This window comes from Balaenoptera borealis, assembly GCF_965194805.1.
Source record: "Balaenoptera borealis genome assembly, chromosome: 17".
In the NCBI taxonomy this organism is placed as follows: domain Eukaryota; kingdom Metazoa; phylum Chordata; class Mammalia; order Artiodactyla; family Balaenopteridae; genus Balaenoptera; species Balaenoptera borealis.
In genome coordinates this window covers 15,884,563-15,911,712 of record NC_138876.1, presented here as the reverse complement: position 1 = coordinate 15,911,712, position 27,150 = coordinate 15,884,563, and the positions used below count along the sequence as shown (strand labels likewise).

At 38.6% G+C, this 27,150-nt stretch overlaps 1 protein-coding gene across 2 annotated transcripts in view; it reads right to left on the bottom strand.

Moving 5' to 3' along the window:
* ATAD2 (ATPase family AAA domain containing 2) overlaps nt 1–22,674 on the bottom strand; it is a 68,432-nt gene extending 45,758 nt beyond the window's left edge. The window contains exons 1-6 of one of the 2 annotated variants that reach the window (XM_082363036.1): nt 21,912–22,674; nt 10,331–10,479; nt 3,944–3,993; nt 1,758–1,923; nt 1,018–1,120; nt 676–763 (exon numbers count right to left, since the gene is read on the bottom strand). In XM_082363036.1, the coding sequence (XP_082219162.1) occupies nt 676–763; nt 1,018–1,120; nt 1,758–1,923; nt 3,944–3,993; nt 10,331–10,479; nt 21,912–22,145 (790 nt within the window). In that variant the 5' untranslated portion in view covers nt 22,146–22,674. The remainder of the gene's footprint in view (nt 1–675; nt 764–1,017; nt 1,121–1,757; nt 1,924–3,943; nt 3,994–10,330; nt 10,480–21,911) is intronic. The other variant, XM_082363037.1, reaches the window with a different exon arrangement.
* Between the last annotated feature and the right edge of the window lie 4,476 nt (nt 22,675–27,150).

Here is a 27,150-nt window from a genome sequence, read left to right as displayed (position 1 = left end):
TTTTAAAATAGGGGAATAGAAAAAGACTCTCCTTTTAAAATTTATTTACTTCTAGATTGTTCATAGAAAGAATCTGTAATTCTGCAACATCAAATGAAGATTTTTAAAAAATGAAGTAAAAAACTATAGAATTAAAAACAACTAGAGGAAGGAAAAAAGTAGTTTAAAGGCTACTATCAGTATTTACCAAACTAAAGTTTATAGCATTACTGCTAACTTCATTGATATAGTGGACTTCTGGCTGCCACTGAGTTACATGCAGTATAACTCAAATAATCTACTTAAGAGAATGTAAAACACCCTCACCAAACATTTAAAACGTATTTCGGAAAACTGATTTTCATTCAATAAAAGTTCTAAGAAATTGCAGCAATAAGTCCTAAACAGAATAGTAAAACTCAGCTTTAATTAACTTTTAACTCAAACAGGTAGAGAGAGATATGCTATCTGTAGATGTATTATACAAGCAAACCAGTTTCATTTGTTTTAGCATGTTTAAGTACTTTCCCAACAAAACATATTACCCTTTTATCTCCCCTGCCTTCACTTTTTTCTTTGAAACTATGACAACCCTCTTAATTTATCATAAACTACCATAAATGTCAGAGCTTCTGAATAAAAAGGCTATATTCTGCTAAATAAAACCCAGAAGATAGAACAAGAGAAAAGACTAACCCACACTGCCTTCTTGATTGTCAGTTGTTTCTTCATCAGTTCTTTGAATAGCTTTTTGTTTTCCTCTTGTGTACATATTAAGATTCCCCTAAAAATGTTTAAATAAAATCCATTAACGTTTATTATGTTTATTTTAAAAAATCCAGTAGGGCCTTCCAATCCTACTGAAAATGAAGATATTTCCAGCTATAAACTCTTAAAACTCCAGCAATAACTAGTGACTGATCAAACAAATGCTGAACAAAATGATGAATAATTTAACCAAAAAATGGATAGGTTCTAGAGAAAAAAGGTTAAACTGGAGATTATTAAATCATCCCCTTAATGGAAGAATATATTTACTTCTTCTGTTTCATTAAACACTCCCAAGTCTTCAAGTTCTCTCATTCGCTGTCTACGCATCTTCTTCATATCATCCATTTTTTGAAGTACAGCTTCAGCAGTGCTTTAAAAAAAAATGACATAAAAATAAGCTAAAACTGTAAAAGAGTAGTATATTTTAGGACTTCCCTGGTGGCGCAGTGGTTAAGAATCCGCCTGCCAATGCAGGGGACACAGGTTCGAGCCCTGGTCCGGGAAGATCCCACATGCCGCGGAGCAACTAAGCCTGTGCGCCACAGCTATTGAGCCTACACTCTAGAGCCCGCGCTCCGCAACAAGATAAGCCACCACAATGAGAAGCCTGTGCACGGCAACGAAGGGTAGCCCACGCTCGCTGCAACTAGAGAAAGCTCGCATGCAGCAACGAAGACCCAACGCACCCAGAAATAAAGAAATTTATTTAAAAAATAAAATAAAAGAGTAGTATATTTTTAAAAACTTAATTTCTCTTCCATTGTATTCTCTGAGTGCTGGGATTTTAAATACCCTTATAAGAAGCACTGATTTACTAATGTAAAAATATTTCATATTCTTTGTAAGAATTTAAATACACATACAGAATTATTACAAAGTCCTCTAATAATCACTCTCCTTTATACTTTACATAAACTGAATGCATTAAATACTCCTGCTAGTCAAAACTTAGTCCCCAACAAAAACTTTTTGCCAGCTAAATAATCTTGATCTAAATTTTTACTTACTTTGTTATAAGTTTGTCAAATAGTACAGACTGGTTCATGCTACCATAACGACTTCTAATCCTGCAACTTCGGCGAACTTCAACGTCACCATTCTCTTCATGCAAGCGTTCTGTCTTTTGAACTATGTTTCTAGTCCTCAATGACCGAGTAACTGTAATTACTTTGTCTTCATAGATGCGTACATAAAAGCAAATAGAAAGATTTGAAATAACAGCATTTATAAAACAATTCTAAAATGAACAACTGAATAGCTACACTTTCATATAACGAAATTTTAGTTTCTTGAACTTACCCTTCTCAAAAATACTAGAAAACATAAATAAAGTTACAACATACACCTACCATAGGTCCAGCCACACCACTCTCAAGAGAAAATGAAAGCTATATATATAATACAAAGACTTGTACACAATGTTCAAAGCAGTTTTGTGACAGTCCCCAAATGTCCATCAAAAGATGAAATTGTGGGAAACAACCTAAGTGTCCATTAATAGGTGAATGGATAAAGAAGATGTGGAATATACACACAATAGAATATTATTCAGCCATGAGAAAGGACATCCTGCTATTTGCAGTAATATGGATGGACCTTGAGGGCATTATACTAAGTGAAATAAGTCAGAGAAAGACAAATACTGAATGATATCACTTACATGTTCAATCTAGAAAAACCAAACTCATAGAAACAGAGACTAGAATGATGGTTACAAAGGACTGGGAAGTGAGAGAAAAAGGGGAGATTGTTAGTCAAAGAGTACAAACTTTCAGCCATAAAATGAGTAAGTTCTGGGGCTCTAACGTACAGCAGAGAGGCTATAGTTAGTAATACTGTATTGCTGGGGTCCCCAACCCACGAGCCTGTTAGGAACCAGGCCGCACAGCAGGAGGTGAGCAGCAGGTGATCAAGCGAAGCTTCATCTGTACTTACAGTCACTCCCCATCACTTGCATTACCGCCTGAGCGCCGCCTCCTGTCAGTGGCAGCATTAGATTCTCATAGGAGCTCAAACCCTACTGTGAACTGTGCATGCGAGGGATCTAGGTTGCACACTCCTTATGAGAACCTAATGCCTGATGATCTGAGGTGGAGCTGAGGCGGTGATGCTAGCGCTGGGGAGTGGCTGCAAATACAGATTATCATTAGCTGAGAGGTTTGACTGCACAGAGACCATAATAAATCAATTGCTTGCCAACTCATACCAAAACCCTATCAGTGAGTGGCAAGTGAAAACAAGCTCAGGGCTCCCACTGATTCTGCATTATGGTGAGAGCTGTATAATTATTTCATTATATATTACAATGTAATAATAACAGAGATAAGGTGCAGAGTAAATGTAATGCTCTCGAATCATCCCCAAACCATCCCCCCAACACCCCCGCCCCCAGGTCTGTGGAAAAATTGTCTTCCATGAAATTGGTCCCTGGTGCCAAACCGGATGGAGACCGCTACCGTACTGTATACTTGAGAGTTGCTGGGACAGTGGATCTTGAATGTTCTCAGCACAAAAAAGAAATGGTAATTATGTGACATGATGCAGGTGTTAGATAAAGCCATGGTAATAATCATTTTGCAATATATAAGTATCAAATCAACAATGCAATGTACTCCTTAAGGCAATGTTATATGCCAATTATATTAAAATAAAGCTAAGGAAAAAAAATTGTGGTATATCCACATAATGGAATACTACTCAGCAATAAAAAGCAACATGGATGATACTCAAAGTAATTATGCTGAGTCAAAGAAACCAAAGAAGAATGCATGCCGTATAATTCCATTAATATAAAACTCTAGACAATACAAACTCACCATACTCTACAGCACTCTGTAGAGTGCTGTCACACTCTACAGTGACAGCAAGCAGATTGGTGGCTGCTCAGGAATCTTGGGTCATGGAGAGGAGCTTAGAGGAGCCAGGAGAGATTACAAAGGGGCCTGAGGAAATCCTGGAGGGTGATGGTTATCTTTACTACCTTATCGTGGTGATGGTTTGATGGCATGCACTTATATCAAAACCAAACAAACTGTACACTTCAAATATGGACAGTTTATTGTATATACCACAATACGCCTGTAAACAAAATACTAAATACATTAGTCACATCAGTCACATCCTAAATATGGACAGTTCCACATCAGTCACAATACATGCTTTAAAAAATTTAAATGCCTTTAACATTACTTACCTTCTTTGCACTCTTCTTTTTTTTTATCAGCCTGCTGTCTGGCCAACTGCCTATATGAAAAAAATATAGCAAATAATTCAAAATAATTGACATAATTTTAAATCCTATATTTTATAATACTACAAACTAGGACCAAAAATTAAATCAGCTTGGAGGGCAAATACTTAAAGCTACCTAAAAACCAGTGAAAAAATAGCGTGAGAATACCTATGCTCATATATTGTTATGGCTAAACAAAGGCCGAGAACCCTGTTGTGAAATTCAATGATATACAGCTGTGTCTCAGTAACAGCAGGGGATTGGTTCCAGGACCCCACATGGATACCAAAATCCAAGGATGCTCAAGTCTCTTATATAAAATGGCATAGTATTTGCATATAACCTCTGCCCATCCTCTTGTATACTTAATTTTTTAAATAAATTTATTTATTTATTTATTTTTGGCTGCGTTGGGTCTTCGTTGCTGTGCGCGGGCTTTCACTAGTTGCCGCAAGTGGGGGCTACTCTTTGTTGCAGTGCGCGGGCTTCTCTTGTTGCAGAATACGGGCTCTAGGCGCGCAGGCTTCAGTAGTTGTGGCACGTGGGCTCTACAGCGCAGGCTCAGTAGTTGTGGCACGTGGGCTTAGGTGTTCCGCCGCATGTGGGATCTTCCCGGACCAGGGCTCGAACCCGTGTCCCCTGCGTTAGCAGGCGGATTCTTAACCACTGTGCCACCAGGGAAGCCTGTCCTCTTGTATACTTTAAATCACCTCTAGTTTACTTATAATACCTAATACAATGTAAATACTATGTAAATAGTTGTTGGTGAGTGGTAAATTCAAGCTCTGCTTTTTGGAGCTTTCTGGAATTTGGGGAGAGGGGATATTTTCAATCCACTGTTGGTTGAATCTGCGTATGCAGAACCAGTGGATACAGAGGGCCAACTGTATGCATGAACTCTTAGCTAAACAGAATTAATCAGAACAAAGTATCTTACTTAAAGCAAGAAATGAAATCCTTAGCCTAAGTATTAGGTATAACTGAACTAATAAGCACTGAGTAAAAACAAGACAATCTGTTTTATACCACAGGGATATAGTGGTCCCACATCCTCGAGGACCTATAAACATGTTACAGAACTTAGTGACGTGTTCATTTCCTTCTAAGAACATTTGCTAGCTACAATCTTTACATGACATGCATTATCACTCACATGTAGAAAGAGTCACATTTGTGAATCAGATATCCCACCTACAAACTGGTATACAGAATCTGTTGAATTACAAGGAACACCTTCCAAAGCTTAAAGAAAGTATCCTCCTCTCATCTTTTTCCCCAAATCCACTGAGCAACAAAGCAGTATGTCTCATTAACCTATTTTTAGGGACTCAATTTTCCATACTTGGATAGGCTATATCTATTAATCAACCTATGAATCAAGCAATATTTGCAAGTGTGCTGGTTATACCCATAGAGTTTCAAATGGGACACTTTAAAATAAAACAAAACCATCTTATCCAGAAGAGCTAACTCATGTGTCCTCCTAACAATTTAAGTCATCATTAATTCCTTATCTCTTTTGGAACACAGGTAAGAATCAAGAACAAAATAAAAAACCTTTCAGCAATCCATCTACAGATCAAGGTCTAGTTTGTTCACAGGTTCACAGACTTTTCTCATAGAGGAGACCCTCCCTCCATACCATGTAGGTCTACACTTTTATAAACCAGACCCCCTATTAGATGCTAGGGATACAAAGATTAAAGCAGTGTTTTTTTTTGTTGTTGTTGTTGTTGTTTTTTGCCTGTAGGGGAAGGGAAGCACTTTTTACCCTTGCAGGGGTTGCTATACTTGTTCTTAAACAGCTAGATAATAAATATTTTTGGCTTGTCAGTTTCTGTTATAACTACTCGTACAACTCTAACAGTGAAGCAGGAATGCAGCCATAGACAGAAGTAATGGGCATGGCTGTGTTCCAATGAAACTATTTACCAAAACAGGTGTCTGGACTTTTGTCAACTCCTGTGAATCTGATGAAAGCTATGGATCTTTTCTCCCTAGAAAACTGCATATACACATACAAGTTTAAACATTACTTCAGAGGTTTCATATGCCCCCTGAAAACCATGATTACTGGACCTAGTTAAGAACTCCAGGACCAGACAAATATATATCCTGCTCTCAAGGCACAGTTATTCAAATCTTTATTATTCTAACAGTCTTGGTCCCCTGGTCTTTGAGCCCCAAACAGATTGAAAATAAAGGGGTGAGGGGTAAAAAAACACAGAAAGGAAGTAAGTAAAGAGATTACTATAGTCAAACTGGCAACAGCAAAAAGGGTCACCATGATAGGAAATAAGAAAACTACATAAGGCAGAATTCAAAAATACTATAGACCACTTTATATGTCTTATACAAACAGATCCTGGTGTTATCACTGTATAAAATTATAGTCTTTGTAATAATGATGTGAATACAGGGAGTTTTTTTTAAAGATAGGAATTCTTCTTTTAAAGATCGGAAGAAATATAAATGGCCAGCCAATAAGCACATGAAAAAATATTCAACATCATTAACCACCAAGGAAATGCAAATGAGAACCACAATGAGATACTTCATACCCATATGGCTAAAATCAAAAAGACAGACTATGGCAAGTGTTAGTGAGGATGTAGACAAATTGGAATCCTCATACATTGCTGGTGGGAATGTAAAATGGTACAGCTGCTTTGGACAATGTTAAAACAGAGTTACCGTTTAGCCCAGCAATTCACTCCTAGGTATATACCCAAAAGAACCAAAACCCTATGTTCACACAAAAATTTGTACACCAATGTTCACCAACTAATGAGTGGATAAACAAAATGTAACATATTCATATAATGGAATCTTACTTGGCAATAAAAAGAATGAAGTGATGATAGATACTACAATATAGATGAACCTTCAAAACATTATACCAAGTAAAAGAAGCCAAACACGAAAGAACATATGTTGTATGATTCCACTTGTATAAAATATCCAGAATAGGCAAATCCACAGAGATAGAAAGTAGATTTGTGGTTCCCAAGGGGCTGGGGATGGAGGGATAATGGGTATGGTGTTTCTTTCTGGGGTGATGAAAATATACTGAAATTAGATAGCAGCAATACTTGTACAATACTGCCAATATTCTAAAACCACTGAATTATACACTTTAAAGTCATGAATTTTAATGGTACGTGAATTATATTTCAATAAGTTATTTTAAAATAATTAATAAAGATAGGAATTCAATAAATTTTAGAAGCAATCTTATTTAAAAACACCAAGTCACTCATTTTTTAAAATATTATCTTTAAAAAAATATTTTATTTATTTATTTATTTATTCATATTTTTGGCTGCGTCCGTCTTAGTTGCAGCACGCAGGATCTTCATTGCGGCATGCAGGATATTTGTCGCAGCGCGCGGGCTTCTCTCTAGCTGTGGCATGCGGGTTTTCTCTCTCTCTAGTTGTGGTGCACGGGCTCCAGAGCACGTGGGCTTTGTAGTTTGCAGCAAGCGGGCTCTAGTTGCAGTGTGCAGGCTCAGTAGTTGCGGCGTGTGGGCTTAGTTGCCCCGCGGCATGTGGGATCTTAGTTCCCTGACCAGGGATCGAACCCGAGTCCCCTGCATTAGAAGGTGGATTCTTTACCACTGGACCACCAGGGAAGTCCCACCAAGTCACTCATCTTTAAATCAGGATTAAAAAAGCACTTATTTTAATACATTCCTTTAATACCTAGCACAATGTTTCACAGACCTGAGTAACATACAGAGCCTTTTAAAGATAAAGACTTTTGAGGATTTCCAATATTAAGTTTTTTATGATTATGTACAAGCCAAACTAGATATAAATAAATTCATTTAGGTTTTATACAAATGAAACTATAAAAACAACTACCAACAAAAATATTAATGGAATACATTGGAGGTTTTGCTGAAACAAATTAGCCATTTGCTGTGTGAATGTGGTTCAGACTGCTATGGGTTTCTCTTGAGTTTGGCATGTTATGTATCATGTTTATTGTATAACATGATGACTCAATTCATCCATTTTTCTTTATCTGAAGTGCTCCAAATCTTCATTTGAACAGCATGTCATGACATCACATCACGTGGCTTTCTCTTGGAAGCAGATGCATCCTTTATGTATTAAGGTCAGACTCAGTTCTTTTTTTTTAATAAATTTATTTATTTATTTATTTATTTTTGGCTGTGTTGGGTCTTCGTTTCTGTGCGAGGGCTTTCTCTAGTTGTGGCGAGCGGGGGCCACTCTTCATCACGGTGCGCGGGCCTTTCACTGTCGCGGCCTCTCCTGTTGCAGGGCACAGGCTCCAGACACGCAGGCTCAGTAGCTGTGGCTCACGGGCTTAGTTGCTCTGCAGCATGTGGGATCTTCCCAGACCAGGGCTCGAACCCGTGTCCCCTGCATTGGCAGGCAGATTCTCAACCACTGCGCCACCAGGGAAGCCCTCTTTTTTTTTTTAAATATTTATTTATTCATTTTGGTTGTGCCAGGTCTTAGTTGCGGCACGTGGGACCTTCGCTGCGGCATGTGGACTTCTTGGTTGCAGCATGAGAACTTCTTGGTTGCGGTATGCGGACTTCTTAGTTGTGGCATGCATGCAGGATCTCGTTCCCCGAGCGGGGATCGAACCTCGGCCCCCTGAATTGGGAGTGCGGAGTCTTACCCACTGGACCACCAAGGAAGTCCCCAGACTTCTTAACTCCAGAACCCGAGATAACTAAAGCAGTACTACTTGGTGCCAAATGTACATAAATGCAGTGCCTGAAATTTTATGGCTATTCTCTATAAGGTAGCAATTTAGATGATTCAGAATATTTTTTCTTCAGATCATGAAATAATCTTTAAATCCTCATAGAGAATTCACAGACCCCACCAACCCAACCCCACCCCACCCCAAGAAGACTTCAAGTTTCAAAAATACTGGGGTAGCTTAAATTGTATTTCATTGATTGCAAAAATTGTACATTTCCCCCTCATTTTAACATCTCTGAAATTGGGATATATCTTACTACTGATGGTATATCATAGTTTAACTTTCAGTGTTGTTTTCTTTCTTACTGTCTCATAAAATAATGCTGTGTGTTTCAATTGTTGCTAACTTGGATTCCATGAAATACAGTAGATATTCCACGAATAGTGGATGAAACAAGATGCAGATTTAAATATATACAATAAAAGACCAAGTAAATAATTGAAAAAAATAACAGTACCAAAAAGAAACTTAAAAGGGCACAACCTCACTTATCTGGAAAATCTGCTACACAAAATAAGAATCAAGCCAAAGCAATCTTGCGGGGAAAAAAAACGGAGCTGGAGGAATCAGGCTCCCTAGAGCCCGCACTCCGCAACAGGAGAAGCCACCACAATGAGGAGCCCGCGCACCACAACGAAGAGTAGTGCCCACTCGCTGCAACTAGAGAAAGCCCTTGCGCAGCAACGAAGATCCAACGCAGCCAAAAATAAATAAATAAATAAATATTAAAAAAAAATTCTATTTGAGAGTAAGATGGTTCTAGTTTTTTACATCATTACAAGTAAATTCTTTGTGAGAAGAATTAATGTAAAAACAATTATTTCATCAAACAAATTTTATTATAATTGGCACCCCTCTCCCAATTCCTGTTAAGCCCACCAAAATGGGGACAAATTGAAGGTTTCGAGCTAATTAATGTTAGATTTAAATTTTCCCTGGACCAAATAAACCCAAATTCCATGAAGTACATACTTCCTAATTCACTGAAATTAATTCCTTGAGTATTAAAATGGAATTCATGCCATCTACCTCAGGGTTCTTAAGAAACAAAATTTAAATATGTATAAAGCACCTAGTCAAAAAACCACTGAACCACTGAACAAGTCAAAAAGCAAAAACAAAGCCATGTTCTGCCTCCTATGTGAAGAAAGCCTTAGAAGCATACCAACAGAGATATTCATAAATGACTTAGAATTGATGAAAAACTTGATAGTAAGCAATCAGAAATATAACTACTATTTTGAATAAAGGCTTTTTACAGACTATGAAGCAGAACCACATATCATAAGCAAGTTATAGTCATAAAGTCTCTTTAGAGTACTCAAGTACCCAGAACTCATCCTGTATCAACCAACCTCGTCAGTTGCACTCACACATATCACAGATACCATCTTTGAACAAGAAAATAAAAACAAACCTGACCTGAGTACATATTAAATTTTTAATTCAATAACATTCATTTAGTGCAATTTCATCTCAAATAAATTACATTTTACAATCTGGACTCTTGATGACCAGTCAAGAACACACTTAAAAATTAAATGCAAATCCTAAATTATTACTTTAAAGCTATTTTGAATTAGCATTTAAGCATCTTGTATTACCTTGTAAAATGCCTGCCATTAGTATGTTTCTCCGATATTTCCGTATTCTTATCAAAACTAGAATCTGAAGAATTCTGTGCATTTTTTCTCAAGGATCTTAAAGCACGTGTCCGGTGGTAGGTTTCAACTTCCTTAACTGAAGACCCATCCTTTAAAAAAAAATTAAGAAAGCCATCTAAGTTTTTCTTCAGTTAAATCCCCAAGTTAAACTCCTAAGATTTGTCTCTGATTAAAAGTTTTAACAACTGCTTTTGGTGCACAGTATCATTTTTGCATCTCCCCAAGAAACTAAAATAGTTAATATCTAGAATAATCATTTTACAATAAACAAATATGAGCAATGCCTATGAGGTGGCTAGTATAAGATTTATTAATGTTTTATAGTTCTATTTCATAACAAGTAGTCTCGAGTGAAATTTTCTACCACTGATAAAAAGTTGTAATAGTTCATAACGGTAAGTACTCCTTTATTTTAAGGCTATGGAAATTAGAAAGATACACATACACCATGAAACCACTGGCAACAACCTTAAAATAACTGGACTATCAGAAGTGTAATTTTGGCTTGGATGACAAAAAGGAGTTATTACTATCTCACACAATTTCACCCACAAATGTAAAAAATGAATTTAGAGACTGTTTAGGTATGTTAATTTCTTGTAAAAACCATACAGCTCTATTTAACTTTATTTTTGCTCAACAGACTACAGGCTCTCTAAGTTAGTGGGTTGCTTTATGAGCTACAGAGGTTCTGTCATAAAGTATTCAAAATTTCATACATGCCTTTTAGAAATCATACAGAGGATACTTTTACGTTAAAAGAGAAGGCAAATGTACCTAACAACTCTATAATCCTATGTCTTACTACTCTAAAAATTTATAATTTTAGAAAAACAGGCAGTGTTTTTTTAAAAAACAATAAAACATCAGTGCCCCCCGACCCCATGCGCCTCAGGCTGGCTTTACCTGGTCATTTCATTATGTTTTATTAGGATATTTTGTCATTTAATTTTGTTTCAGCAAGAATATTTGATTGGTTCAAAGGTAAAGTAAGGATATTTATACCACAAGGATCTGTGCAAGAATTAGACAGGTTCTTAAAGGCACGAGAGGACAATTAAAAAAATTAGACAGGTTCTTCATACGGTATTAAATGATACGTATGATTTGTTACTTTTATCAGTGTACCTATATTTCAGGATGTTTCAAAAAAGAATACCTATACATTTAGGTAAGTGTATTATTTTTTAAATGAATACCTACATCTTAGATGGGTGTAGTGTAACATAAGATTTTCCAAGGAAAACTGTAAGGCTATCTATTTCCACTCTCTCAACTTCCATGTGTATTTTTTCTTAAAACGGATCTAAGAAGGCATCTTAACACAAGGCATCCTCTTTCATTTACCTTTCTCCCATTTTACAAAAGAAAGTCATAACTCTCACTTATTCTGAATCTTACTATTGTGGGCTGCTTCAAGGCATTAAAAACCTTCGTAAAGCCAAAGAAAAACCCTAATGTAGGTGTTAAGAGAATGAATGACTAAGCTAGGCAACAAATCCTTTCCTTTGTTAGGTGGTTTCCAATTCTTCCGCTTTTAACAAAATTGAAAGGAGACCTAATCAAGCTAAGAGACCATTAAAAATGTTTGGCAAGTGATTTTCTGCATATAAGCCAGAAAAACTGAGTGGCACTGCAAATAAAATTCCCTTCATTACTATCTACTTATTTATATGAACAATGTTTCTCAGTGCTTACCTTTATAAAAGCAATGAAACTGATGACAAAACACTCTTCAGCAATAAATAAGATCCATCCACAGATACTTAAACTAACTGGGTGGGTAGGGAGACTTAAACCATATGAAATCCTAATAAAATATTACTTCCTATGTTTAATCATTTTTAATCAAAACAGATACTTTTTTGTTGTTTTGATCAATTGAATGTTAATAATGATAACTCAATACACAAAAATTTTATTTCTTGGAGCTCTGTCATCACGGAAAAGTGGAAAAAATCCAACTTTTGTTTTATAAGTATGAAAGGATAATTAATAACTGACTTTCAAGCATGAAAATATATCAAGATAAAATGCTGTGGGTTAAGTGGATTGGAAATACAAATTAAAAGAGGAAAAAAAAAGAGGGTAAAATTTCTGACTACTAAAAGAACTTGTTCATGTATTAATTTTTAATGTTTCAAGACGGGTATCAAATAACTGTAATTTTTACATTCCAGTGGATACTTATAAAAGTGTGACGTAATAGTTTTATTTTTTAATGTCAACCTTAAAAAATGACAGAAATGATCTCCTTTGTAACTACTTAAACCTTTGCGGGGGGGCAGGGGAGACCTTACATCTAAGGTCAGCTTAAAAATGTAAAAGCAGGGACTTCCCTGGTAGTCCAGTGGTTAAGACTTCACCTTCCAATGCAGGGGGTGCGGGTTCGATCCCTGGTCAGGGAGCTAAGATCCTACATGCCTCAGGGCCAAAAAACCAAAACATAAAACAAGCAATATTGTAACAAATTCAATAAAGACTTTAAAAAAAATGTGAAAGAGATTATAGAGCTAAAAAAATTTAGAAACGCAGGGGAAAACTTTCATGACATTGGATTTGGCAATGATTTCTTAGGACACCAAAAGCACAGATAACAAAAGAAAAAATAGATAAGTTGAACTTTATCAAAATTAAAGAACTTTTGTACAAAGGACATTATCAATAGAGTGAAATGGAAACTCATGGAATAGGAGAACATATTTGCAAATCATGTATCTGACAATGACAAAGGACTGATATCCACAACATATAAAGAACTCCTATAATTTTAACACCAACAACGAAAAAAGTTAAAAATGGGCCAAGGATTTAAATAGACATTCCTCTGAAGAATATACACAAATGGTCAATACACATGAAAAGATGCTCAACATAACTAGTCATAAGGAAATGCAAATCAAACCCAATGGGATACCACTTCACACTCATTAGGACGGCTATTATCAAAAACAAAAAAAGAAAAAAGAAAATAAGTATTGGCAAGGATGTGAAGAAACTGGAACCCTTGTGTACACTGTGGAAAATGATATGGTAATTCCTCAAAAAATTCAACATAGAATTACCATATGATCCAGCAATGCTGGGTATATACTCAAAAGAAGTGAAAGCAGGGATCTGAAGAGATATTTGAACGCTCATGTTCATAGCAGCATATTCACAACAGCCAAAAGGTGGAAGCAATCCCAGTGTTCATCAACAAATGAACGGATTAAAAAAAAAAAATATATATATATATAGTACATACAATGGAATATTATTCAGTCTTAAAAATAAAGGAAATTTTAAACACACTGAAATAACATGAATGAACCTCGAATACACTATGCTAAGTGAAATAAGTCAGTCACAAAAGAAGCAGGTTTCCTTTTATGAGGCTCCTTGCCAGGGGCTGGGAAGAGGGAAAATGGGGAGTGTGTGTGTGTGTGTGTGTGTGTGTGTGTGTGTGTGTGTGTGTGTGTGTGTGTGTGTGTGTGTGTGTGTTTTGGGGTTTTTTTTGGCAGGATCTCTGTTCCTGACTAGGGAGTGAACCTGGGCCACGGCAGTGAAAGGGCTGAGTCCTAACCACTGGACTGCCAGGGAATTCCCAGGGGAGTTAGTGTTTGATAGGTACAGAGTTTCAGTTTTGCAAGATGAAAAATTCTGCACACAGAGGGTGGTGATGGTTGCAGAACAATGAATGTACTTAATATTACAAAACTATACACTTAAAAATGGTTAAAATGATAATTTTATGTTATCTATATGTTATCACAATTAAAAAAAGAAAGTGAATGTCACTATATTCCTGGGGATTAAAAAAAAAAAAAAAAGGTTTGTTTCCATAGGAAAAAAGAAAGGAGGGAGTTGCTAAATACTGGGAAAAAGATTCCCTGAGAAACTTAGAAAATTTAATCTTATAAGTGAATCTCTGATTTGCATAGTGAGTGGCTTAGTTCATCGTCCCTAAATAAGCACTAAGTATCAAGAAAGGCTCTCCTTAACAGCATGGAGAAAAAAACGAACCAGGTTTTTTGGGAGTCACCTATATAAAGGCACATACTGGGGAATTTAAAAATATAACTTTCAAAAATGGTTTTTATAAAAGCAATAGAAAAATAAAAGCAATACAAAAATAAAAGCAATACGTGCCCATTATAATCAGAAAAATGAAGAAATGTACAAAGATGAAACTGTCACCCTTAATTCCAAGCTACCAACAAATAACCACAGTTAACCTTTTGGTGCATAAACCATTCTTTTCCTTTGCAAACACATTCACACAATTTTAAAACTGCGATAATATTATTTATTCTTTGTTACTTTTTTCTAGTAATACAACCATTTTCCCATGTCATAAAATCTATTCTAAAAATCTTTTTACATGAATGAATAGTATTTCAGCCATTATATGAATTTAACAAACTGCTTAATGTATCACGTATAGGTAATCTGCAATTTGTGTTATAAATACCTCTAGATGAATTATCTTTTGAACATCTGATTTCCTAAGGAAACTAGCACAGTTGTTACATCAAAGTCACATTTTAATACAGCCAATCAAAATAATTCTCAAGAGGTAAGTTAAACACCAACTAGTAACAGTAATTAACACTGGATAATAGAAATGGGGACTTTCACTATCTATTTTTTACATTTTTGCAACATGTATTACCAGAAAAAATTTTCCTAAGAAGTGAAAAACAAAGAGAAAACATACTTAGTCTGAAAACTAAACCTAGAGATGTAGTGTCATTTATTCTTTCACTAAAATCTACTTTAATATTGAGAGCACTGATCGTTCTTAAAAGTGAAGTTTAAAAGGAGAAAAAATATAGTTCATTAGATTTTAAGTCTGTTATAATCTTGCAGAATCAGTAAGTTAGAACAGGGAGCATGCAACAATAAGAAAAGTTTTTCCCCAAAGTGGACACAATTGAGAAACAGAAATATTCTGATGTTATTTTTCTACAAAAGATCAAGCTTAGTAAAGATTTAAATTAGTAAAAAATATGTATGGGAGTCATATTGGTTAATTCAAGTTATCAATTCAACAAATGAAATTTAAACAGGATTTTTAAGATCACAGTTATATTACTGACATGAAACGTATTCATCCAGACTTGGGGCTTCTTGAAAGCGTAAAAAGCAGTGTATGCTAATGTACAATGGTATACACATTATACCCACATTACATAGTTGTGACAGCCCTCCTTAGCTTCATCTTTAAACACTGGTGTGGTCAATTACTCATCATGGATCTATTCCACAAGTTCCAGCAATTTGCTTTCTAACCATACAGCTCTTCCAGTAGATCTAAAACTATCTCCAAATAGCTAAATCCAATGGCCTTCTCTACCTCATTCACTTCTATGATCACTCTGTTGTTTGCTTTGATCCTTTGTTTACATACTTTCATTTTTTTAAACCTAATTCATCCTCTTCCCACCCTTAAAATAAAGCCATTGCTCCAGATCTTCTTAAATATTCTTGTGTTTTGCTATGCACCTTCAAGGATTCAACTCCCAACTCTATATAGGTGACTCACAAAGAAAATAGTCCTTACCTCTCACCAAACTCTGGCGTCATATTCCCAAAGATGTACAGCTTACCTCTTCAGCTGGAAACAACACTGCCTTTCCTCGCTCTATCTGAACAACTCTCAGACCCCTTGCAGTACTTTTGGACTTTTTCTCTCTGTGCCTCCTAATACCACTTTAATTTAGGCTCTGGTTTTCTCTCCTTTGGTCTGTTGTTATAATAATGTACTAATTAAGAGCCCAACCTTTTAAAGATAGACTGCCTAAGATTGATTCTCCACACGTCACTTAGAACTGTATAATCTTCCCCAAGTTACACAGAGACCTTAGTTTCCATATCTGTAATGAGGATAATAATACTTTACTTGTAAACTTTTAAATTACTATACTTCAATTTAAAAATTAAAAAATAGGGACTTCCCTGGTGGCACAGTGGTTAAGAATCTGCCTGCCAATGCAGGGGACACGGATTTGAGCCCTGGTCCGGGAAGATCCCACATGCCACAGAGCAACTAAGCCCGTGCGCCACAACTACTGAGCCTGCACTCTAGAGCCCGCAAACCACAACTACTGAAGCCCACACACCACAACTACTGAAGCCCGCGCACCTAGAGCCCATGCTCTGTAACAAGAGAAGCCACCGTAGGGTTTCCCTGGTGGCGCAGTGGTTGAGAATCTGCCTGACAATGCAGGGGACACAGGTTCGAGCCCTGGTCTGGGAAGATCCCACATGCCGCGGAGCAACTGGGCCCGTGAGCCACGCAATTACTGAGTCTGCGCGTCTGGAGCCTGTGCTCCGCAACAAGAGAGGCCGCGACAGTGAGAGGCCCGCGCACCGCGATGAAGAGTGGCCCCCGCTTGCCACAACTAGAGAAAGCCCTCGCACAGAAACGAAGACCCAACAGAGCCATAAATAAATTAATTAATTAATTAAAAAAAAAAAAAAAAGAGAAGCCACCGTAATGAGAAGCCCGCGCACAGCAATGAAGACCCAACGCAGCCAAAATTAAAAATATAATTTATAAAAATTTAAAAATAATAATTTCCGGAAAACAAACAAAATAATAATAGTTACTTTACAGGGGAAATATGTGTGTGCATATTAGGTACCTTGCCTGGCACACAGCAAGTGCTATGTAAATGGTAGCTATCAGTATTATAATCTTTTAACTGGTCTTCCAAACTCCAGATTTGTTGACTATAATCCATCCTAAACACTATCTCATCAGATCTCTGTTCTAAAAGTTGCAACTTCTAAGCCTAAAATCAAGAGCCAGCCCAACACAAACTAACAAAAATGAACAATAATGGACTATTATTGTCACAAAACAAGTACACTCTCTCAAATGCAGAGCAGCCAACTCCAGGGAGCAACATTCATTGCCACTTGTCAAAATCTCCCTATTCATGCTTTGAGATACTTCACTGAGCTGTACACTTTTCATTTTTGTGTTGTGATATGCTCCAAGTTTTAAAATATCTCCCATAGGCTGTACATATCAGTGTCGAGTTTGGGAAATTTTTCCAGGCTAAATAAACATACAATTAAAAAAAAAAACAACCAAAAACAGTACCTTCTACATACTGCAGTGTTTTATTTTACCTAAAAACATACCTAAGAATAAAAACGTACATAAACACAACCCAAAAGTAACGTACAATCATCACCAAGAAAACCCCTACTACCCATCCTGAAGTGTCTCTTCAGCATGCGAAACCACCCTAAATTTAATGAATCAAAGAGCCTCAGACCTGTGAAAGCACAGAAATAGGCAATGGCTAGCCTGACTCTGGAGGAAAGGGGCATCCAAACTTATAAATAGGAAGAAAATAAAAGCTTAAAAACCAAAGAAACAGATTTAAAACAACAATAAAATATTTTCAGGGAACCCATACAAGTCAGGGGGAAAAAAAAACCCTTAAGTGCAGTTGAGTGAGATCATATTCAAAATGTAAAAGTAAAATGTGGTTGAGATTTCCCCGGCTGTCCGGCGGTTAAGACTCTGCACTTCCACTGCAGGGGCCGAGGGTTCGATCCCTGGTCAGGGAACTAAGATCCCACATGCCATGCAGTGCACCCAAAAACTTAAGAAAAAAAAAAAAAAGTAAAATGTGAAAATGTGGTTGATAAATAGGTAACTGTAGGTATCTTCAGAACTTGAAGTTCAGCCTCCAAGATTAGATGAAGAAAAATGCAAGTTAAAGAATTAATATGAATAAATCCAACCATCTTTAAGGAACCTACCCTAAGAAATGCTGTCAATAAATGTGTGAATGAGACAAGGAAATACCCAAATACAATGAGGGTGGATCAAGGAGTTAAGTTTCTGAAATGCATGATTGATGTAAAAAAGCAAGCTATAATCAAATCAAATGTATTTAATGTAAAGAACCCTAATTAGAAAATATTCCAATCACAAAGGTATGTTTCATTTTTGGTATTGGTGGACTTTGTCAGCATGAATACATTACTCCTGAAGACCCAATCCCATGCTCACTAAATAACACTCTGATTACAATCTGTTCTACGGAGGATTTGAGAGAGGAGTACTATGTCTCAAAAAGATATAATCCCTACTGGAAATCCTAGTCTGGAAAAGAATCTTTTCTACCCTACAACAACCAGGTGAGTGCTAATTGCTCAACCACCACATACCACTGACATAGCAAGACAATCAACAACAAAATATTTATTATGCACCTACTATGCTCTAGGTGCTAGGAATACACAGCTGAACAAAAGGTCAAAATCCAAACCCCTATGGAGTTACATTCTGATTTGGGGAGAGATAAAAATATTTTAGAAGTAGGAAATTATAGAATATTAAGAAGATGGTAAGTGCTGGGGACCATAAAACAGAGCAAAGGGCCTGTCAATGAGTGGTTTGCAATGTTAAATAGGGTGGTTAGGAGGAACATCATTGAAAAGGTGAAATTTTAGCAAACACTTGAAAGAGACTGTTTCATAGGTTCTCCTAGGTAGGACTTGCAGCTCTATTGCTTACTATAAAGGTCAATTGAGCAACTTATTTAAGTCTCTGTGCCTCAGTCCTCTTACCTGCAAAACAAAGATAATCGCACCTACCTCATAAGGTTATGAGGATCGAGTTAATGTTTGTAAAATTCTTGGAACACATTAAGCACTATGAGTTCTGCGTTTTTGTTTTTTATTTTTTAATTTAAAAAAATGTAAACGGTAAAGGAATAGCTCATGCAGATATCCAGGGGAAGAGTATTCCCAGCAGAAGGTAGAGCAACTGCAAAGGCCCTGGGATTCAAAGAGCAGCTAAGCCAGAGTGGGTAGAACAGACTGGGTTTCGCAAAAGGGAGAATGGAAGAGGATGTCATCATAAAGGGAAGGGGGCAAGGAGGTATAGGGCTGCTTCTCAACTTTTAAACTTTTACTCTTGGATAGGGATTTTCGGGTTTTTTTGTTTGTTTGTTTTTTAAATTTTTTAATTTATTTATGGCTGTGTTGGGTCTTCGTTTCTGTGCGAGGGCTTTCTCTAGTTATGGCAAGTGGGAGCCACTCTTCATCGCGGTGCGCGGGCCTCTCACTATCGCGGCCTCTCTTGTTGCGGAGCACAGGCTCCAGACGCGCAGGCTCAGTAATTGTGGCTCACGGGCCCAGTTGCTCCGCGGCATGTGGGATCTTCCCAGACCAGGGCTCGAACCCGTGTCCCCTGCATTGGCAGGCAGATTCTCAACCACTGCGCCACCAGGGAAGCCCAGATAGGGATTTTTGAGCAGAGGAGTGATCAACTGTTTTGACTTTTTACAAGATCACTCTGTAAGCTATACTGCGAACTGACTTTCAAGGGAGGAGGGCATTACATATAAGGGTGGCAAACAGGGAGGCTAGTCAAGAATCTATTTTAATAATCCATGGGAATTCCCTGGCGGCCCAGTGGTTAGGACTCAGAGCTTTCACTGTCAGGGCCCGGGTTCAATCCCTGGTCGGGGAACTAAGATCCCACAAGCCACAGTGCTAGATCAAAACAAACAAACAAACAAAACCAAAACAAACCAAAACACACACACAAAAACCAAAACACTATTTTAATCCAGGCAAAAGATAATGGCTTGAACCAGCATGGCAACAATGGAGCAGCTGAGACGTGGTCGGATTCTGAAAAAATTCTGAAAGTAAAGCCAACAGAATTTGCTAATATGAATGGAGAGAAGAGTTAAGGATGATTCTAAGGTTTTTAGCCTGAGGAACTTAAAAGATGGAGTGGCCATTAAAATCTACTGTGGTCTTAACAGCTGACAATGACTGAGTCCTAACTATCAGCCAAGTGTTCAGGTAATCTCCTTACATGCCTGATCACATTTAATTCTCACTACCCTTGTGGTGGGTATGACCCCCTTTTAAGTATAGAAACCTGCTGATATTGGTAAACTGATATTCATAACTAACAGTTGTTTTTTTAAATTAATTTTTAATTGAAGTACAGTTGATTTACAATGTTGTGTTAATTACTGCTGTACAGCAAAGTGACTCAGTTATACATACATACATATATATATATATATATGTACACACATACACATTCTTTTTCATATTCTTTTCCATTATGGCTTATCACAGGAAGAACTAACAGTTGTTTTAAGCACTTATGTTTCTTAACCAGTATTCAATACATCATTACAGTCCCAGGAACTAGCTTTGTCCTGAAGATAATAAACACTCAAATATTTACTGAAATAATTAGCTGTTTCTGAACATAGGTTAATGAGTCGAGTGACTGAGTTCACTGAAGAGGTGTCCAGCCTCCCCAGATCTCTTAACAACTTCTGCCTGTGATTGAGAAACAGATCCTAAAAGTCAGGAAATATCTTTTTCAATTCAGAATCACAATTTCAGAGAATGACTGGACCATTTCATTGCCCTCAGTAGAGGAACAACTCGTATAGGGCCTCTACAAAAGATACCACTAATTTCCTATAGGGATCTCTCTCTTACCTATGGCTTGTCCCTCTCTCCCACCACAGGTACCTCCCCTTGGCCTCTCATTCTGACTTCCCAGTTCTAACCCTCTCTCTGGTCCTATTTTTCCCACCCCCATGACTACCCTCCCTTCAACAAAACTAGACTACTTCCTGCTGCCTTAACTTTACTAGCGTTGCTTCCTCAATTTCTCTAACCCTTTGTTAACGCTGTCTCCTCCACCTGTGTCTCTTTCAGCAGCTGGGGTGGGGAGGTGGAGGGAGGAGAAGCACTTTTTTCAGGAAGACCTTAGTATACTGCTCCACCTCCTTGGAAACCTATAGACCTTGCTTATAACCGTAGCATGAAATAACAGAAAGGGAAAGGTGGTGGCGGCAGAGAATCCAAGTTCCAATTTTCTATCTAGAAGATCAAGAAGCTTCGACTCTAGCTTCTTGAGTCTTTTTCATCTGTAAGAGACATATCGTAACTATCCATTCTCATGGAGCCGTTATGAGGCTTAAGTGAAGAAGACGTACATGAAACGTTGCTCTCCATCTCTCTACATTATGCAACCTGGTATTATTCACTGCGTTCTGGTTACCGAACCCCTCTGGATCGTAAATGAAGGTCAGGGAACCTGAGTTACAATCTTTCTATCCCCCGCGGCCCCTAAAACACTTGTTATGCATACAGGAAGCGCTCAGTAAATGCGTGTGGCTCGCGATCGCTGCAAACCTAGGGCGGGAGCCCGGGCGACTGGACAGGGAGGTGTGTGAGCTGGGGGGCGGGGCAGCCCCAAACCGAGATTCGGCCTCCAGCTGCACATCGGCTGCGGAGGGCTCCGGTTTCCTCTCGAGTAAAAGTGGGTGGTAACGCACCGCTCACCCTCCCGCAGTCAGTCCATCTCTCCACCCGACCCACACCCCTCCGGGGCTCGGATCTTGAGAAGCCTTCCATTTTACTTGTCCTCGACAATACTCCTCCCAACCTATCTCCTTCTCCTTCCTCCACCCCCAGCCAACTGTCACCCGGACCGCCCGCCCACCCACCCCACCATCCTGGGCCCCACCGGGCAACGGGCCGCCGACAGTCCCCCAGGCCCGGCCCGAGGGGCCCGCTCCAGGCCGGTACTCACGCCCGCGGCGGCCACGGTGACGGCGGACTGCTCAGCGGCGCCGGCCGAGCGGAGCCGCCTCCGGCCGATCTGCTTCAGGCTGAGGAACTCGCTGGACAGGTCCAGAGAGTCCGTGGCCGAGGCAGCGGGGTGGCTGTGCAGCTCAAGGCTGCTACGGAGGACCACCATCTTCTCTCCTTCCTCGCCCGGGCGTCCGCGGCGGGAGACGCACCCGAAACCCGGCAACAGCCGCTCAGGCTCTTCCGCGCTCCGAATTCTGGCGCCACAAGCTCCGCGCCGATGGCCGCAGCGCGCGCGCCCGGAATCCCTCCGCCGCCTGTCCCTCCCACGCCGCCACCCTATCACGGCGGGCTCGAAACTTTTCTCCCATCTGTAGAGCGAAGGACTTTGGGCCGAATTTGAGGAGAATCCACACCGACAGTGTCGAGGAGCCGAGCGGACCGTGACGTGAGACCACTCTCCCTTTTTTCTTAGATAGTGCCGGCTCGCAGAGCTCGGCGGAGGGAGACGTCCGGTAGTGGCGCGCGGTCCCGTTTGGAATTTTGGCGCGTGGACGCCGTAGGGGGAAGGGAGGCTCCCGGCCGCTGTGATTGGCTGGCGGTGCCTGGCGGCTCCTCCCCGCCCCTCCCGACACCTGCCCTCGGCTTCCCGCCACGCGGGATTCAAATGCGAATTGCGGAGTCCTTGACTGGAGAGGGAGAAAGCACTTGGCTTTTGACAGGTTTTGACTTTGATTCTTAAGAGCCTAACCCAAACAAGTTAAGAGAAAGAGAGGTATAAGAGAGCGGCTCAGAGTATTATTGTTAAAGACGCAGGTTCTGTACCCAGCGCCAACAGATCCCGCGATCTAGAGCAAATGATTCACCTCGCCGGGTCTTAATTTCCTAATCTGTGTATTAACTCTAATTACAATACCTGAGGTTCTAAGATTTTATTATACCTTAGAACCGTGTCTGCACATAAATGTTTGCCAATATTACAGAATTACAGAAGATGGCTTCTCTAAAAAATTAAAACAGTTAACGTGACTACTTTGAAATAGATAGCAACATGCTGAATGATCAGAATGTGAGAGGAGCCCTAGTGAAACAAACAAAAGCTATTTATTGATTTGGATAACTACATTTCCTTAATTCGACATGTATTAAATATTGATTGAGCATCTGTTATGTGCCAGGCAGTATTCTAAGCACTGGGGATGCAGCTGTGAACAAAGAGAGCAAAAATGCCCTCATGGAACTTAAATTCTGGTAAAAGGAGAAAGACAAGAAACTAAATAAATGATACGTTTGTTAAAAGGTAGTAAGTGTTAACAGAGAAATATAGAGTAGGGAAGGTGAAGAGACGCGTGCAGTTTTTTTGTTTTGTTTTGTTTTGTTTTTTTAAGCGTGCAGTTTTAAACGGCGATTAGGGAAGGTCTCACGAAGTGTAAGCAAAGACCTAAAGGAGGTTAGGTATGTCTGGGAGAAGAGAGATGCAAGCAGAGGGAAGGAGAGGACAGTGGGCCGACGAGATCAAAGAGGAAAAAGCTGCTAGGAGCCGATCCTGCAAGGCCTCAGCTTTTAGGCTTTTGCTTTTTATTATGAGATGAAAAGACATCACAGGGTTTTGAACAGAGGAGTGACTTATTCTGACTTTTTGAAAGAATCCGTCTGGCTGCTGCATGGAGAATAATATTGGGGACAAACTTATGCTTAAAAAAAAATTGTTGTTAATCTGAAATTCAACTTTAACTTGTTGTCCTGTATTTTTATTTGCTAAATCTGGCAACTCTAGTTAGGAGGCCACTACAATTATCCAGGCAAGAGATGACATGACACAGACCAGTATGAGAGCTGTGGAGGTAATGAGAAATGGTCAAATACTAGGTATTTTTGGAAGAAAGAGCACATAAATTTGCTAATTAATTGGATTTAGGCATGAGGGAAAGAGAAGAGTCAAAGATGACTCCAATATTTGGTTGCTTGTTTGTTTGCTTGAGCTAACGGCAAGATAGAGCTGTACCTAACTTAGAGAAGGCTCTGGCTAAAGCAAGTTTGGAGGGAATATCAGGAATTCCTTTCCATGCACATTTAAGATACAGAAGTTACTATATATTCAGCACTTAAAATTTGGCCTTTTAAGAGTTTAAAAAAATTATATTTACCACAGCATTATTTATAATGTCAAAAAGCTGAAAACAACTTGAATGTCCCTCATTGGGACCTTAAGAAGAATAGTCATTAAAAATTATGATGCAACTCTGTGTTAATTTAATTATATGGAAAGTTGTGCACAGTACATTGTAACTTGTTAGGAATGTACAAAGAAATAGATACCATACAGTTACATCTTTGTTTAAAAAAAAGTATATGTGTATACTTGCATTGGAAAAACCCCCAAAGAAACTACAACAAAATGTTAAAGGTTAATTTCTGGATGGTAATAGTATGGTTGTTGTGTAGTTTCTCTGTACTGATTTTTTTTTTTGCATTAAATATGTATTACTTTTACAATAGGGAAAAGAAAGCTTTAAGATGATTGTTTAGGGGGATGGTGGTGGTGGGATGAATTGGGAGATTGGGACTGACATATATGCACCAATATGTATAAAATTGATAACTAATAAGAACCTGCTGTATTAAAAAATAAAATAAAATTCAAATATATAAAAAAAAGATTGTTTACCCAATATAAATGAAAGCAGAAAGAACAATATTTAAAGTAGCATAGTCTACCATTATGGTATGTCCACTTTTCTTTATGCATATTATACATCGATAAACATTTATGGAAAGAACTTCCACCCAAAAGGCATATACATTTGTGATTTTGTTATATATTACCAAATTGACCTCCACAGAAGTTATAGCTGTCATTTTAGTTTTTAGTTTTTTTTAAATAAGCAAAGAAATAGAAATTTCATAACACCAAGAGATGGAGCCAGCCAAACAGTTTTCTTTGTTCCTTTACTCTCTCTCCAACAACATTAAGAATTACCATACTTGCTTCAGCCTTTAGTTGATGTAGTGGGTTGATCTGTGTACCCCAACAGGATACATCCAAGTCCTAAACTCTGGCGTCTGTAAACATGACCTAATTTGAAATAGGGCCTTTGCAGATGTAATTAGGATCTTGAAATGAGATCATCCTGGATATACGGTGGACCCTAAATCCAAGTCTGGTCTCATAAGAGAAAGGAGAGGAAGATCTGACACAGACTCACAGAGAAGAAGGTCATGTGAAGATGGAGGCAGAAATTGGAGTGATGCATCTGTAAGCCAAGGACCACCAAGGATTGCCAGCAATCACCAGAAGCTCGGAGAGAAGTATGGAACATTCTCCCTCAGAAACTCCAGAAGGAACCAGCCCTGCTGACACCTTGATTTCAGGCTTCTGGCCTCCTGAACTGTGAGAGAATAAATTTGTGTGTATGTGTGTGTGTGTGTATGTGTGTGTGTGCGCGTGTGTGTGTGTGTGCGCATGTGTGTGTGGGGGGGGGTTAAGCCACCCAATTTGTGGTAATTTGTTACAGCAGCCTTAGGAACTTATAGAATTGGTCTGGAATTGGTCTTTGGCAGGTCACTTCTTTCTTTTGCTGAAGTCTTAGCTATTGTTGACAGGAATGTCTTGATTTAGGAAAAGAGGGGCAGTAGAAACTGAAGTTCTTTCCCATACTCCCTGACTTCCTAAAGAGGGTCAAGTGTTCTTACCTCACATGTGACAGAAAAGAGGCCTGAAGTAAGAGCTAATCATAATTCATTACCTCATTTGAGATGAGGTCATAGCACAGGCTCAGTAGTTGTGGCACATGGGCGTAGTTGCTCCGCGGCATGTGGGATCCTCCCAGACCAGGGCTCGAACCCGTGTCCCCTGCATTGGCAGGCAGACTCTCAACCACTGCACCACCAGGGAAGCCCCATAGGCTTGTTTCTTAAAAGCAGTATAGCAACATGTATCAAGAGACCTAGAAAATATTTAAAATCTTTGGCCCAGGAATTCCACTTCTAGGACTCCCTCCAAACATAAATAATTAGAGGCATGGACCAAGATTTATGTACAAAGACGTTGACTGCAGCTTTATTTATAATAGTAGGATCTGAAAACAAACTAAATGTACAACAGTAGGGGAAAAGTTAAGTGAGCAATAGTCTGTCCATGTAGCTTTTTATACTGATGTTGATAAACTTGATTTTTTAGAAATGTTTTATTAAAAAATTTGTTATTGGAAAGTAACCCATGTGAAAAATTCAAGCAGTACAGAAATGTAAAAAATAAAGGTACAAGTCACTCTGTGTGATTGCCATGAGGAAAAAGAAGTTTTCTCTTTCTACTAGGGTTGTCAAGCCTGGAAAGTACAATATGGGGCTGCCAGCAGCCATCCTCCCACAGCAAGAAGTGAAGTGACCTCAGAATGAAGCCAAGCACTGAGAAGCAGACAGAGAGGGGGAGCAAGAAGGCCTGAGGAAGTGAGTTCTGCTTCTGGTCCCTTGAGACCCTGGTTTCCGCAGCTCATCCTTTAACTGTGAGAGCCACTTCAGTGTCCTTCCTGTTCAACGGGCTAATAAACAGCCTCTCTTCCCTTGACTTTTAACTGATTGAGTCATGACTAGTATAACTGGGACAGCTGCTTTATGGGAATCAAATTATACTGTTTGTGCTATAATCCCATTCTAACGATCAGATAATTCTTCCAGCAACATGAAATGAGGTCCATTTGGCACGAAGTGGGCTTGGCAAACCAGTAGAGGCCTCTAAATGATCACCTTTTTTTCATGGTCACAAATCATCCTGGGACTAGACATCAAGTTCATCAGGGTATACTGTCTGGAATATATGTATTGTTCCTTTTATGAAACTGAAGAGAGCAACTATTCATATTTAGTCTTATGTTATCTCTTCCAGCATATTTTCTCAAAGATCCTTAAGAAAGGCTTTGGGGTCATAATCTAAAGCACTATCAATATGCTAGAATGTAACTCATTTGAGTCTAAAGATTTTTAACCCATTTAAGGCAACTTGGTGATTTCTACCACCGCACCTATCTTGGCTTTTAATTTCTTCTTACTGCTATTTTCTTTGTTCTTTACAGCTTGAGGATCATTTTCTTTGATAGAAAATGCAAGCAAAATAGACAGACATTGGGTATTTCTGTGTTCTTTCAGTTGTCTGATCATTATCGTATCATGTGGTC